Below are 16,580 nucleotides of genomic sequence, written 5' to 3' on the forward strand. Positions count from 1 at the left end.
AGCGCGGATGCAGCGGCGTGGCCTTCCCTTGCCAGTGTCTCCGAGAGTCCGTGCAGCTAGCAAGCACGGTTCATCAGTCATCCCTCCTCTCGGTTTGCTGTCCTCAGAGAGTTCCCTACCAAGGTCGTAGTAATCTTGTTTTTGTCTGTTTCCCAGGGCTCTTTGAGACCTTCATTCATCATTTGTTTGAGCGTAGGGCTCGGATTCTTCACCCCACATTTAAGGCCTTCCTTCATTTCATATGAGCTTGTTTTTATGGTGCCTGTTCAAAATTGCTTATGTTATTTCATGATGTGAATTTGGATGAGCACAATGTCTCAAAGAGTGAGTGTGCGGGATTTTCAAGCCACTCATCCAGAAGAGCATTTGCAAGGTCACTCACAAGAGTTTCTGATGCATCAAATTGTCCGTGCTTTTTTTTTTTTTTTTCCCCCAGCCTCTATCATATCGGTTGGACTATTTTTTTTATTTTGCTGAATGGCTCAAGTAAATCAGACAAAGGATTAACAAGGGAAAAAAAGCACAGAACCTGATTTTTTTAGCCTTCTCGGACTTTATCCACATTTGAATAATTCTGGTCTGATTCAGATCCGAGGACATCGTATTCAATGAATAGAAGTCTAGTCATATATATGAATATAAGTCTAGGCACCTTATATTCCAGGCCAATAAGTAGACAGTACGCCGTGTGTGTCGCGATCATGAGGAAAAGCTTCGGCGTCAGGCGTCGACACCGTGAGATTCTTTCCACGCATGGCGGTGCGCTCCCAGCACGGCCTAACCCCAGACGGCAGTCAGCGGATTAGCCACGCTCTTTAAGCACGGCAGGTTTCCTCTTCTCTGCGTCTGATTGCCATTTGCTGCTCAACTGTCCTTTGGATGTTTATCCATCCACCTCATCTCCTCTAATCTGATGTCACGTCAGCCTAATCTCTTCTCGGGTCTTCTGGACAAACTTGATCGCAAGTCTTGCACTTTTGAAAAGTAAAACAAAGCCACGCCAAAGCCACGGAGGCGGGGCGAGTCCCAAGCACCAATCGATACGACATGATGTAGCGCCGGTGTTATTGTGAGAGTGCTATCTATCTATCTATCAGGCTAATCATGTTGGTCATTATCAAGCGTGTCTCTTGATTCGGAGGATTTAGCAGATGTAGCAACAAGGGGGATGAAAGTCTATCAGGGATTTGAGGAGTGAGAAACAATGGAAGGAAGGCTTCATAATAGTAGGGGCAGCACAAAAAGGAGGTCATATTACCAATCAGCCTGTTCCAGCTTCCAGTCAAAAACCATCTCCAGGTACATTACAGGCAAAGATTGTTCAAAAATCTGTCTGAATGTGTGCAGGCGGGCTTTTCATCGCATAGCTAATTCAAACACCTCACAGGCGTGGAAAGCAGATAAGTGACTGCCAAGTCGTGACCAAGGGAGAAATAGGATATAGCCAATCCACAAGCGCCCTGATGGGGAAAAAGGAAGCGCTGTGAATCAAACACAAACATGCGCTACCCCATGTTGTGTCTTGTTCACAATCATTTGAGATTTCGGTCTTGGGGGATTGGATCTTTTTGGAGTCTGGAGCAGAGAATCAATCTTTTCAAGTATAGGAATCCTTGTGTGTACATTGCCTTGGGCTCGCTGTGGATGTATTGGCATGCTAATTACACGACTGTCCACTCGAGACGTTGCCCATCGATTGAATGTTTATTCTCAACCCTAGACGACACGGGCCCAGGACCTAAAAATCTTCACCTCTAAGAATCTCTTGAAAGTCGGCCGAATCAATTGCTTTGCGGAAAAAAAAGAAAAAAAAAAACCTTCCTGAGGACTTTGGGGTGGGGGGGGAGAGTCAAATAAATGAAAGTTTGACCTTTCGGATTCTGAGTGAAAGCCAACTTGATCCGATGTCGGCAAATGGGGTTGGGCGCACACCGCTCATTGGCATCAAGAGTTCGTGATATACGAACCTTCATGTGTCGCAGGGGATCACAAGAAATAACACAAGTTTCAAAAAGGGAAAATGTAAGAGGCGACACACGGCGGCGGCGGCAACGTGGGCGTCCGCGTGTCAGGGAGATTAAATACACGACATGAGAAAATGATGCCAAGTTCCACCCCTTCGCCGTCTTTTCTGTAGTCCCCCCCTGTGAGTTTAAAAATAGAACGCGTCTGAGGAGGCGTGGGCCCGCAAGGAAGGTGTGCAGAGACCGGCAAGAGCCGTATGCGCTGGGAGAATGCAATTTGAGATGATCCAAATTGCCTTTTCTTTCAGCCATCCCTCGCCGCTGCCGCCCCCCCCATCTCAGCCACTTGCGAATCCTCATATGCACTGGCAGAGTCCCTAAGCTAGTGTAAGCCCGATGCCGGTAAGCACGCTGTGAGAAAAATCAGCAGGATGGAATAAGAGAGGCAGTTCAAAAAGATCAGCAGGATTTAGAAAGTGATAGATGGGCGTCGTCGGGAGTGCCAAACGGATGAAGGAGATTGCTGCGTTGCATTTGACCATGAAACGATATCCGCTGCTTTTACTCAACGTCTAATGTGGATTTCCATATCGTATGTGCAAATGTGCTAAAAATGACAAAAAAGAAATGATTGATATGTTCCAGGCACACGATGAGATTTCAATGTTGACATTTTGGTCTTTCAGGAGGAGAGGGCTCAGCCGAAGCGGGTCAGAAGGAAACCTCCACCTGTGACATTTGTCAGTTTGGGGCCGAGTGTGACGTGGACGCAGAGGACGTTTGGTAAGATGATGGCTCATCCATATTGTTGCTATATTGTTGTCATTTTTTGGACTGTCTTTGAGGAGTAAGCGCGTGGATGAGAAATGTTCACTTTTCAGCACACGCTGAACCTCCACTGAGGTTTGGTGCATGGCTGACCATTTCATTTAACCTCAATTACTATTGTGCGCCACAGAGAGAAAGCAGAGATTCGCTCATTCTGGAAATCCAATTACCATCCTTACAGGACTTGCCAATGTCAGGCCAAAATGAATTTAGCTCACACAAAGAAAAGTAGATCGGCGCGGACGCGTTCATACATTTGGACTTCTTTGTTTTGCTTCGCCTCGGAGACGGCTCGCCGTTTATCAAGTCATCCACATGCATTAGCGGAAAGACCATAATACAAACAGCCTCGGGGCCTGCGTATGCAAAACGCTGGGCTCGCATCCCGGGATATTCGGCTTGAACGCCAGCGGACGGTATGACAGATCCAAACTTGCATCCGACAGACTCTCGCAATTTGCATTGGACATTGGAAACGTACACGCTAACATCGCAGATATGTAGTTCCCACATGCTAAGCTTCAGAAGGGAGGCAAGGCAGGATAAGAAAAATCAGTCTTTGCTAACGATCGCACAAAGGCTGCAACGGGAAAATAATCCACAGTAACCGAAATGCTCGGGGTCAAATGTTGCGTGTACCGAACAGCCCGAGTCAAGTCGTGCTAATGCGACCCGCTAAATGCAACGTTCATAGACAATTCACAGGAGGACCCTTTCAAAACAAACAACAGCATATGGTGCACTCGCTTTGGTGCTTAACACGAGAGCAAAGACAACCCGAAGCAATCATGCATCTCATCTAGGTTGATGCAAACAAAAAGTCAAACAAGCACTCTTCATTTTCTGCACAGCCCGAACGGATCTCAGCGAGAATATTTCTGCTTAATATTCCGACAGATAATTACAAGGCAACATGGTGTCATTTTCATCAGAAGGCAGCCATCCGCCATGAGAGCGTGTGCGGGGGAAAAAAAATCTTGATTAAAATGACAGGTTCTTCCAATCAGACAGCAGCTGATTCCAATCATAGTAGCTGCCAGTTAATCAATCAAGTGGAGCGCAATCATAGTAATGACAAAGCGGGCGGGCCAACGCATTTATGCGGCAACGTTCCTGTTGTCATTCCATCGATTAAAAACAATTAACCGTTGTAGAAGCGTTGAGCCACATGCACGTCACACACGCGTGACAAAGTGGAAAACTGAGAAATCAACTCAGATGAGCCTGCGTGTGATCATTAGCGGGCTTCTCGCAGAGAAATGCTGAGAAAGGAACTTGCAATCACCTATGTACAAAAAAAAAAAAAAGTAGGCCGGAATGGGCCCAACTTACCTTTTGGAGACTTCTGGACATGACATATATAATTTGCCTCTTTTCAGCCGTGCCTTCTGGAAATGCAAACCCAGCCCGGGTTTCAAACGGACTTGATCTCCTCTCTGCAGCATTTCTGATTGGCAGTGGTGCTCCCTGCTGCAAAGAAAAAATCATGACTTGTGTCAAATAATCTTCAGGAGCCATAGCGAGGGCCAATCTTTTGTATGCTTGATGGTTTGTAATGACTCCAGTGAGCAGTATAGGAGCCAAACAGCCTGCGGCTGACCTATTTCCCCCCCCCCTTGCACCTGTAGACATTTGGGATGATTGGATTGCCTTCTCTCGGCAAAAGACGAGCGGCACCGCGACCCGATGCCAGATAAGCAGCCGTAAATGGAGGGATGGATAGCCCGGGGCCACCTATCTGACAACTTCTTTGCCCCAGTTCTATCAGAACTATATTTAGCTCCCTGGGTTTTTTTTTCATCCTTGCCAGACAGTCGTGAAATGAACCCATCGTCGGGCTCGTTTTGACAAGACAAAGACGTTGACGGATGTTGACGGGCCTCCGGTGGATTCATATCAAAGAGTCCAATCAAAAGGAATTAAAAAAGAATTGGATTTGATTATTATTAGTACGGTGAGGATGTTTGTCTCTTGATACCTTGTGATCGATTTAGCAACCATTTGGGGGGAGGCGCAGGCCGTTATTATATGCCGACGTGTCATGGGTGTCAATTAAACGTTATTTATATTTATCGTTTTGAACTGTTTGGGTGGAAAAAACACATTTTTCACATTGAATGCAGTTTTTCTAAAAACAATTTGTTGGATATACATTTGGATCTGTTTTAAGATATTCGGTCGGGTTGAGGTCAGGAGATGATTGTAGCCACACAGTGTGTTGGAAGCTATTTTGTTGACAGCGTGGGATGATGTGTTGTGTTGCGTGGTCATTATTTTACTGCCGAGGCTACGCTTTGTGTTTTGATAGCGAGGCAGGAGATGGTAAGTTAGTCACTCCGTCTTTTGCAGAGGTCACGTTGACACCTTCGGGCACCCCAAAGTGGCCTGGCAACTCATTATTCCGGCGGTGGAGACGTTCTGGAGGCTCCAGAGACACCAAGGGTTTCAAATGCCGTCGGCGGCGGCTTCTTAACAGCTGCTCTCGTAATATGCCTGCCGCATTCGCCCGACATCAACTTCCCTACAATGTGAAAAAAGTCATTGTCCTCAAAAGCTGCCATCAAATCTGAGATTTCCATCAGTGATCCAAACAGACAGAATCAATGATGTCAAAGTATAGAAAATCATTAGGAACACAGGGCGGTATGAAGTCAATACTACAAATGACGGTTTTATTTCGGTCCGGCCCGAAGCAGCGCTCCTCTGAGTTCGCCAAGTTTGACCGACTTGATGTTAGTGACCGTGAGCTCTCGGTCCTCGCCTCCATTCCTTGCCAGCGCTCGCTATTTCGATCACTCGGCTGTAAGCAAAATGTGCAATTTACTTCAAGGATCGATCGTTTATCCTCCAAAAGCCTTTTAGGTCTATTTGCGGTGTTAAACTGCAACTACGGATAAAAAATTAAAAAAAAAGTCATACCTCAAAGCAAACTGTAACAGAGTTTGTTCGTGGCCAGAGCCGAGCAATCCAAAAGTCACGACGTTTCTTTTTCAATTTGAAAGTGTTCCACTCTTGAGGTCATGCCTGCATATATGTCATGTTTCTCCAGTCAAGCAAAGGGGGAAAATTGACTTGGGGGCCGCCGACCCGAGTATAAAGTGGCTTTTACCATCTGAAGCCAGCAGACAGTCTGGGGGAAGGGGGGGGGGGGGCTTTCTTTGATGGGACTGAAATAATCGTAGGCAACTAATCAATACAACACATCCTGCTAAGCCCATCTCCTGAGAGACATGGTTCACACACACAAACACACACCTGTACACACCTTCACACACACCATTAACGGTGCTTTGTTCCTCCCTGGTGTGTGTGTGTGTGTGTGTGTGTGTGTGTGTGTGTGTGTGTGTGTGTGTGTGTGTGTGTGTGTGTGTGTGTGTGTGTGTGTGTGTGTGTGTGTGTGTGAAACACAACAAAAACCAGCGTCACCTCACAAGAGCGAGGTGTGTCTTGCACACATGGTGATGTGTGCCTGTGAGAAGCATTAGGATGTGTTGACGCAATGCAGTCTGGCCGTATAGTGTAGGCAAAGTGAGAGTCGGCATTAAAAATGTATGTAGGCCAGACATCAGCCGCTGACCAACGGGGGCCTCTCGGGAAGAAGCGCTCTCCTACAAAGAGGCGTCATGTTTCACACCCAACCACTCCTCACATTTGGACCACAAACGCAGCGGAATCCCAAATCCGGTCTCGGGGCTGATTTCGAGTCAATCTCATTTTCAGATGTTCATTATAAATTCCTGACACTATGGCAACCGCTTTCTCTCCCGCGGCTCAGATTTGACTACTTCTGCCTCCACGCGAGGATGACATCATTAGGTTTGGTTGCTCCTCTTTAGGATGGGGGAAATGCTTGTGGAGTCCAATAAAAACGAAACAATTTGTCGTTCAGATTCTGCTCGACCGTTTATATTGCGATTTTGACTGCGTTGACTTGGAACAGAAATTTTACAGATTTGTTATATGCCCACATTTAGATTTGGTGACAGAAATTTTGTTCAGGATCATTTGGCAAAAATGTTTGCGACAATATCAACATGAATTCAAGTGGCCTTTGCAAACCTTGGCCACTTCTGAGCTATTCTTCATTGTCTCGTGGGACTTTTGCTTGTTCCGTGTGATGCGTAACAATTGGCTTTTCTTGACTCGCACTGATCCTGCCATACTTTGCTGCACGTCATTTCAATCAAGTGGCCGCCTACCTGCCTACCTACCTGCCTGCCAGCCTGCCTGAATGCCTGCCTGCCTGCCTGCCTGAATGCCTGCCTGAGGATATTTGTCGTAACGCCGGCGCTTTAGAGAAAATGAAAAGGCAGTGAGAATAATGACAGATTCCTAATTACAGTGTACGGTACATTTTTTTTGTCCTCGGTGGAGTGAAGTGCAGGCTGTACCCAAAGCCTCCACCTGTGGACAATTTGGAGTCTTCAGTGATGCCGAGACACAGGTTTTTTTTGTACCCGTCGGCATCCGTCAATTGCCAAGGGCTCAAAAGAGACCATTTGAGTCCTTTTTTTCAACTGTGCGGAGGAGCAAACATTTAGCTGCATAAATTGCATTTTAATATGCCTTCGCCGATTAGGGCTAAATGAATAAATGACGAATTGACTTAGTCTGTCTCTTGAGAATTTAGTACAACATGGAATATAAAAGCCTGTTAATTAAAACATTGTCGGATGTTCTTTAAGGGGGAAGAAAATAAGGTAATCATTACAAAAATGACTTTTCTTTTTTCTAATAACACTCATTTTATGTTACGGGTTAAATGAATGAATTCAAAAACAAATAGTAACTCGAAGGGAATGGATAGAGGTACGTTGCGGGGCCCGGAACTTCTTTTGCTTGGTGAGCAACACATACAATGAAGATGGTGCACATGTTTACATGACCGGATCAAAAAAAAAAAAATCAATCAATAAAAGTGCTATTATGTTTTTGACATTTCCTATCTGTATTATTATTTTCAAAATAGCCTTGGTACCTTTTTAAACCTCAGCTGTTGGCAAACAGCTCTAAAAACAATATGATCTAATATTGTTATATATTATTCTAGATTCTAGCCAACCAGTTAGACAAAGAGCCACATATTTTACTGTGTTACCGCAAAGAGCCACATCAAACACATGCCCATCACCCCATCCATCCATCTGTCCGTCCGTCCGTCCGTCCATCCATCCCTTCCTCTTACACACACACCTCTGCTCAGCCAAATTGATTTATAAACACGATAATGAGAGAAATGGACTCCTACAGTACTAAGCCCATCGGCCAGTCATTTTCAACAATGAACATTGTGTGCACTGTCTCACACACACAAACTCTCAGTTCAACAAAGTCCACAAACAAAAACATAATCATTTACAAGAGCGTTTTTTCACTTCCTATGCATGATGCTTAGTGCGACTTGTGGCATTCCTTGCCTTGAATAATCGTCTTGAAATCTGGCTTGTATTCCGTTGTTGCTCCTGGAAGCCATTCTTCTTGTCGGATACCGTTGGTTTGGCGATTTCAGGAGACAAGATTTCAACAACGTGACTGAGGCATTTTTTGAACGAACTGTTTACTTGTTTACTTTGGTACTTGGTTAATATTCAGCAGTCGAAAGGCGTCCGAGCGACCAATGTGCACGATTATCCACTTTCAGCTGGGCGGAGATAGTGTCAGGTGTGGAAGGACGTAAAGAGATGGTAAACAAACACTTTGGCATAATGGCATGCTAATGCTATGATATTATCAGGGGCCAAGTTTGTACTTTCCATTCAGGGCTGTTTTCAAGAAGCTGTGAAATGTGCGCTTTTCTTATCTCTTTGTTTCCATTGTGAGGGAGGTCCTTTATCGGGCCAGCCTTCTGTGCAGCCTGTCTTCTTTTGTGCAAAGTTTCATCTATTTGCCGATTGTGTCAAAACACAATTCCAACGAGATTACAATGCACGGCCGCAATAATAATAAAAAAATACATACAGTCAGGCTTTTACATGAAGGCTTTTTAACTCTGCAGTCATTTTTCGCTGATGTCTCGCGGCGGATGTTCTTTGTCCGGCGTAACTGGGCCGTTGTGTGTGTGTGTCGCAGGTGCGTGTGCAACATCGACTGTTCCCACATCAGCTTCAATCCGGTGTGTGCCTCAGATGGCCGTTCCTATGACAACCCCTGCCAGGTGAAGGAGGCTTCCTGTCAGAAGCAGGAACGCATCGAGGTCAGGCACCTGGGACACTGCCAAGGTCAGACTCCAACGACATCTTCCTTATTTTCCTCATCAAATCACAAGCGCTTGCCATTGGTCGCAATACTCGCATCTCCAATCCCAAAAAGAGGGATGCAAATGAAAATGACGACAGGAAGGAAACTCGCCTTTGAGGCTGAGCAGGTCCGACCTGGCGATCGTGACCGTTTCCGAGAAGTTAACGTTCCTTGAACTTCTGAAGCGCGACACCGATTGTGGCCATCATTTGCAAATGAATAACAAGCACCATCTGTCGGCGAGATGTATTTGCGAGAGCGAGCCGACTCATTCAAAGTTGCCCTTCAAAATCCATCTCTTTCCCTCACAAGCCGATGACAAAAGACAGGGAGAAATAAGAATAGCACACCCCAGAGCCTCCTGCGGGTTCCGCTGCCAACTTGAAAAACACGGCGGCATCACAGGAAGCAGGCGATGCCGTCAAGCGCCAAACGCTGTGCGGGAGGGAACATTTGATCAAATAATAAAGCAAAAGCAGCGTGGCAAAGCTCAATCCGCCAATGCGCTAGGAGAACGTCAAAGAACATCCAGCCGTGGTTTTCTTTTCGGCATCGTCCGTCCACGTGGCGGCGGGCGACGCCTTTGCCTTCATCGCATGACGCTAATCTGACAAACAGTTATTGTGGCGGCCTTAGCCAACGTTAATTACCTTTTCGTCTTCCATTTTCCATTCAGCCTTTGTTTACGTTCCAGCCGCAGAGATATTTTATTAATCAGCGTGGTTAAAGCCCATAAAGTGGCTCATTTTTTCTGCTAATCCACGTGGCTGAAGATAAGGATGTTTTGTTTTTTTGGCTGGGAAGGATTTTAATTTGACTGCATTTGACTCATTGCAATTGGGATGCGTGCAGAACGTTGCTTTCATTTGCACCCGTCGCCTCCGTCGCCCATTCTGGGACGATCGTCACGAAGTAAACGAAGGCGATGCAATCGGTCCTAACTCGCCGCTTGCGTAACACGCTTTAGGTCTGAAAAAGGAGATTGATGACGCTATACTTTGTGCAATTTGTTTCAATCGGGGGGGAAGCGGCCTAAAATTTGGGGGAGCCCATGTGAAACTTGGAATTAAAGCTGAGCGTGGCACAATTTTTCATGGCGATTCCTCAAATACGTGTCGCCACTGAGCTCATGAAAGAAACGAGCCCACGCTCGCCGCCGCATTTCTTGTTTTTTCTTTCTTCTCACAGTGGCTGTGAAAGTGCAAATGAAACTTTGTCGGAGTGACCGTTTCTTTGAGAAGAAAATCAGCGCAACGCGCCGGTAATGAGTGGGAAGCGGCCCTTTTGCTTTTGTGAAGTGCAATTTTCCAAGCAGAGGCAATAAAGGGAGCCAAAAAATGACAACTCTCTCTTATCTTGCGTGTGTGCGCTCAGACTCCTCTTTTTTCTGCCCACGAAAGAGAAAATAAAAAACATGGCTGCACTTTAGATAGAACACGCTGTCCACATTTATATGCATTAAGTGGCAGGTGCGCTTGGTCCCTGCGCCCTTTTGTCGAGGTCAAATCACAGTGAATTCTCTGACCCGCCGCTGTGGCATTTATTCCCACGTGTATCTCCTAATGGCTGGGGTCAAAGGTCCTAGCTTGAACTCAATGTGTCTTTCTGGCCTTTCTTTAGATGGGAACAAAGGCGGAGATAGACATTTTGCACCCACAGACATCACCGGTAAGTGCGTCTTAATGTATGGAGCAGATGCTTCACATATGTTTGCGCGCTTCACGCCTCGCTCTCCGTTTTCTCTCGCCAGGAAACGGACAAGCAGATGGACTGTACACGCCTTGTCCAGATCTCTATAAGAACTACTGCGTACACGGAGACTGTCAGTTCCCAAGTATACCTGCCCAGCCCTCATGCAGGTGCATACACACACACACACACACACACACGGAAGGTCAGCCTTTTTGTCCTTCATCCCAGCATGCACAGTCCTTGCGTGAAAATCATAGGCGGCATTTATTCCGGATACAATTTTCGGAAGCAAATGGGAATTGCGAGATAAGAGATTTCAATAATCCCAAAGAGGAAAAAAAAAACTGTGCTGTGGTGTTTGTGCAAAAATGACAATGAGTTTACGCTATAGCTAATAACGCTACGCATTACATAATGAAATTACACCCACACAATATTTGAATAGACTCTGACTAAATACCGATACAGAAAAAACACACACCCACACACTTGAATGGACAATGCTATATTTTCATGGACCATCTTGCGTGGACTGGTTATCAGTAATAACGAGCTGCTGCGTCGTCGAAAGAGCCAAAGAGAATTCCGAATGCGGTGTGGGGTCGGCACCCGAGCACGTTATCAAGTGCCGCTCTCTGAACGTATTGAAGCGGAGGGAGCGCTCGGAATCCTCGGATGCCTTCTCGTCTTTCTCGGGGACATCCATTTGTGGAGCAAAAGAGTCTCGCTCGTGCGTGCATACGCCACGGTGCCAGCGCACGCCGGCGGACACACTTTAACTTGGATGACTCGGCTGTCGTCGCTATTTTTGCGCTTGGCTTTTGTTTTCTTTCGATCCTAGATCCACTTTTTACTCGGCTACATTTGGGGGAATAAAAACTGAGCAAGAGGCATTGATTGTTTCATTTGAAACGTCTTAAAAGTTTCAGCGCCCCATTTCTAAACACAATAGATGAGCTAAGGAATAGCAACGGCGCGGTGGTGTTAAAATGCTTTAAGGAAGGGATATTGACCGTGTTGCCAGACAATATAACAATCGTTTCATTTTGTAAGAGGGTGTTCTCTTTTCCGTCTTGAGAAATGTTTGTGCTCACAGAATCAATTCATTTCTCACGCCACCATCGGCGCATCCAACAAAGCTCGTTGCAGCTCTGCTTACCTTTTGGCTTTCTTGTGAGTGTTGCGTCAGATGCTGAGTCATGGCCGGAGAAACTGTGCAGGGGGAGGGGGGGGGGGTGATTATGTCAATGGTACAAGTTGTGACATTTGTGCAAAATTCAGAAAACCACTTTTGAGTCTTAATAAAAGTGTTTGGTCCTCATCGGTGATTAAGCAGCAAATAGGCGCTAATGAGCCGCACTCGGCCACTGCACTAACACACTCCAATGCAGACAGCGGATATGTTGGCTTTGCTCAAAAGTGCAATCAGAAAGCCAGACGGAAGGAAGCGCAACTCTAAGCGCACAGAGGGAATGTGTAATTGTACAGCTAAGACTTCCATCATTTACGGCGGCCCGATAGTGGAGCAGCCAGAGGGTCTGGATATCTCGCTCAGCGACTATCTCTCGCTCTCTTGCCTCCTTTCTTGCTTGTCTGGATTGACTTTTTTCTGTGGTTGTCAGAGACGGGTGGTCACAGATCTTTGCTGCCTCCTAGCGGTACCACAAATCAAGGTTGAAACGTTGTGTGAGAAGGAAGGAGGCTGAACTGTGACCGTGTGCATGTTGCACCAAACGAGGCTCAGCCGCTGTTTGCTGGTAACGATCTCCCCCGAGACAGCCAGAGAGCGGCTCAGTGGAAGAAGGCCAGATTGCGAGGCAGAGGCAGACAGGCATAACGTTTAAAGGTGGACCATTTAGCTCCTCTCCGAGGATAGAGATCATCCAGATTCCCTCCGTCTGTCTGAGTGTGTGTTGCGGCAATGTCTGAGGAGACACAAGGCGCTGGCTGGCTCGCTCGCTCGCTGCAGGCAGACGGAAACCCAGATAAACGTCTTCGTGTGGGGTTGCTGTCGGCTGCTGTCGGCTGCTGTCGGCTTTTGCGTATTCTGCGCGCCACCATGTATTCATTGTCTTAGCGAGATAGGAAGGGCCGCCGAGACTCAAGCCTGACATGTTCCGAATTGTCAATACGTTGCCATGATCATCTCAAGTTGTTTGGAACATGTTCATTCTCTATTGTTCCAAAATCCTTCTCGGTCATCCTTCCCGGTCGTCCATCTTGTAACGTACGACTCGAGTGGGACTCATCAGTCAACGATTTCCCCCAGGCGCAAATTGCGCAATGAGAAGGCCAGATCTCGGCACGCCGATGCTTGATGGCCGATCCCCGACCGTAGCGACCTTCAGCTCGTCTTTTTGATCGATAGTTCAATGGCGGTCGGCGCTGGAGCTCGCACGTCTCCCGTGTCTCGCATTGATTATGTTCCTCATAACAAAAAATCAGGATGAGTACAGGCAACCCAAAAGAGGAAGGTTTCTTTGTGCAGTACAATGTCTTTGCCACACAACCTATTCATTTTTTCTTCAGTTGACGCAGCTTGTGTTTGTTTTGTGCTCGCAGCTGCCACTCAGGTTTCAGCGGACCCCAGTGCGACACCAAAGAGTACAACGTGCTCTACGTGGTCCCGGGCTCTGGCAAACTGCACTACGTTCTCATCGCCTCCATCATCGGAGCACTGCAGGTGGTCATCATCTGTGTGGTGGTGCTCTGCATTACCAGGTGAGTCGGACGCGCCGAGCCTGACTAATGAGCAGCCGCTCTGACCTTGTTTGAGTGGTTTTCTCAAGCCAGATGCCACACATCCAAACATTCTGCCCCAAGCGAGCCACAATTTATCGCGCCAAATAAGATGAGCACTAGTCAAGTGTCGGGAGGACGAGGTGAAAGCATTAAAGAGGGAAAATGGATCAGCCCAAAAATAACACGGAATACAGCTAGAATATTATATTATAGAGCCACTTGTCAAGAATCCGTGCTCCGCTCGTACCTCTGCGGCGAGACGTGCTCCAAACTATGTTCAGGTATGCATGATGACATCATCAGTATCGGGATTGGTTGGTGAAGTCCAAATCGATTCGGTAGTTGAAACCGATACCAACCGTGATGTTCTTTTCAAAGTGACGAAATACGATGAGATTTTCCAAACATGTTTCTTGTGTGTGTGTCCCCACCCATGCAGAAAGTGCCCTCGCTCCAACAGGATCAACCGGCAGAAGCAAAACAATGTCCACTTCAGCACCGAGAACACCATGCGCGCCTCCACTCGACTTATCTGAGCCTGTCGGAAGGAACGGCCGTATGCTTTCCGGAAGGCGCGTCTCGTTAAATGTCCCCCGTCCGCCACACTTTGTAGAGCAACCCCCCACCCCCCAAAATGTAGGATCGACATCCCCTTCGAGACCGGGCCCTCCATATTTCTCTCTCTTTCTCTCGCCCGCCATGAACTTCCACGAACGCCGGAGGAGGCCGAGGGGCTACGAACAAAGACAGAGCTGGCGCTTCAGGACTTCCAGACTCACCCGCTGAGAATGTTGTGGATAGCGTCCCTTTCAAGATCTTGCCGGAGAGGACCTTGTGAACTTGGGGCGGGAGCGGGGAGGGGGGTTGAGAATACTGAATGTGAGTTTGTACGTGTGAGTGTAAATTAGATGTGTGACTTTTGGTAGATGCGGGATAGCCGGTGTCTGTCATTTGTAGGCGATAGGGGTGGGGGTAGTGCAAAGCAGGGTAAGGGCGGACTATTGAGGCTTTTATTTCTTCCCATTTGGATGGGTGGGAGGTTAGGAGTACTGGGGGGGGGGGGGGGGGGGAGGCTACACGTGATGCCTTGCACCTTGTGTTAGAGGAGACCCTTGACAGAGGTCACAATGTTATTCTAGCGCTCTCTTCTTTGGTTGTGACAATGACTTCAGCTACTAAGTTCCGTTTCCATGAGTTATTACTACGTTGTCTTGATGGAGTCATTTTTTTCTGTATATGTAAATAAATAATTTATATCACGAAATGTAGCACGGCGCCTCCTTTGTGTTTGTCAGAGCGTACGCATAAATCTTATACACATATTGTGCATATATAGTATTTCTTCAGGTCCTCAGAGAAGGAGGGACATCTATTGGAAGGGGAAAAGCCACCATTGTAAAAACACACCTTCTGCAAGACAGAAGCCCGCAGCACAAGATACTGTGAAACATCCCGAAAGCATCAACCGGAGTGTGCGATGTTCTTCTACCATGAGATAAAATAACGGAGCCTTTGGTACCTTCAGTGGGCTTAATACCCACATGTTACAAACCCTCAAGATATACTCAGATGTCATACAATATAATGCTAATATGCCGCATATATCACCTGCATCATTTGAATCCAAATATCATCAATCAACTTGACTAAAACAAGTAAACCAAAGCCACAGAAGGACAACTACATCCAAGGCACAGATATGAATAGAGGATGAGATCTAGCACGCAGGTTGGTTGACGTATGGGCAAAGCTAGGTTGAATTGGTACTTGCAGTTTGCCCCTACTAGCTTAGCATTGCCGTGGGCACGCAGTGTAAAGGGGCGTGTCGTATCGAGCTTCTGGTCCGCGTGCAAAGAGAGGCGGGGCCTAGCCTCATTCGGAGCTGCAGCTTCCGTGTGAGCATTTATGACGAGGCTCTGTGAGACATGCTCATGATTCTCCCCGCGCAGCCTGCTTGAATATTTTGTGTGAATCAAATTGATCATTTTGTAAACTCTACTAGGAATGTTCTATTTGTCTGCATGTTTGTAAATAAAAATTGGGAAACGTAGGGTGTCAGTTGTCGTGGCCGAGTGGTTAAGGCGATGGACTAGAAATCCATTGGGGTCTCCCCGCGCAGGTTCGAATCCTGCCGACAACGTCCGTTTATTTTGTTTATTTCTCGTTTAAATAAATCTATTTATTTTTCTGCCCGAGAGAAAGAAATATAACCATTCTCGCTGCCACCCCTCTGAGAATATTCCACAAAAATAAAAAAACGTTTTTGGTGCACCATCAAACAGTTTTACTGGAAAGCCCTTTTTTTGTTCCGTTTGGTACTCCATACTTTGAAAACTATCATGAAGAACGATTGGCCAGTCCAGGCCAGATATTGATTTTGCAATCAACAAATTGTAAGCCATCCAGTAGCGGAAAAAGATTGGCCCTTTTAGCTTGAGAATTGATGCTTTGCCACTTGCAGGGAGCCAGCGTATCATTGCAAAGCAACAAATAACGCAGCAATAACACGCTAAAGTTTCCCGCGTTGCAAAGTGCTCTATTAGCTTTTATGATTGATACTGACACACACGAGCTTGCCAAGGCCACCTTTTAAGTGAACATTTGTCCCACTGCACGCTGTGTTGTGAAACGAGGTCATTTACAGATCGCTCGCCATCATCTTCGGTCGGTTCTGTCTGTCCATCTTTTGATTCTTATTTAGTGCTGAAAAGGTGCCGATGGGGCATCGGCATCCAGCTCGAGCCCGTTGCGAGCTAAACCACCTTATTGTGGTTTCAACAGAATCTTGATTTGCTTTTTGACGATCACCTTACATTATTAGGTACTTAAGAACAGATACTTGGGCAAAAAAGACTGCAGAATTAAAGGTAAAAAAAAAAGTAGGTTTCATATTCTGAAATCATCCACGGAGGCTGAAAAAGTAATTTGCCGATTTTGTCTGAGATCTATTTTGAAAAATCCAAATAGCAATCAGAATATGGCCTTGCAGTTTCATCTTTTTGCCCCTGGAGGGCGCGCAACATACACTTGCCTCTCCAAGGCAGGGAGAATGAACAAGAGTCAAGTAACTTGGAGTAAATTGGAAAGATTTTTTTTCATAAAATCAGGCCACCTTTA

At 46.5% G+C, this 16,580-nt stretch overlaps 1 protein-coding gene and 1 non-coding gene across 2 annotated transcripts in view; both read left to right on the forward strand.

Annotated features, from left to right (window-relative positions):
• LOC147051394 (tomoregulin-2-like) overlaps positions 1-14,414 on the forward strand; it is a 40,712-nt gene extending 26,298 nt beyond the window's left edge. Inside the window, exons 4-9 of the mRNA XM_085920695.1 lie at positions 2,651-2,747; positions 8,862-9,010; positions 10,650-10,697; positions 10,780-10,888; positions 13,284-13,442; positions 13,903-14,414. Of these exons, the coding sequence (XP_085776821.1) occupies positions 2,651-2,747; positions 8,862-9,010; positions 10,650-10,697; positions 10,780-10,888; positions 13,284-13,442; positions 13,903-13,999 (659 nt within the window). The 3' untranslated portion in view covers positions 14,000-14,414. The remainder of the gene's footprint in view (positions 1-2,650; positions 2,748-8,861; positions 9,011-10,649; positions 10,698-10,779; positions 10,889-13,283; positions 13,443-13,902) is intronic.
• A 1,107-nt stretch (positions 14,415-15,521) lies between these two features.
• On the forward strand, positions 15,522-15,603 carry trnas-aga (transfer RNA serine (anticodon AGA)). The gene has a single exon. It is a non-coding gene; the product is annotated as a tRNA-Ser (tRNA).
• The last annotated feature ends 977 nt before the right edge of the window (positions 15,604-16,580 follow it).

Source organism: Syngnathus leptorhynchus, chromosome 9 (assembly GCF_054491065.1).
Source record: "Syngnathus leptorhynchus isolate UIUO chromosome 9, UIUO_Slep, whole genome shotgun sequence".
NCBI classification, from domain to species: domain Eukaryota; kingdom Metazoa; phylum Chordata; class Actinopteri; order Syngnathiformes; family Syngnathidae; genus Syngnathus; species Syngnathus leptorhynchus.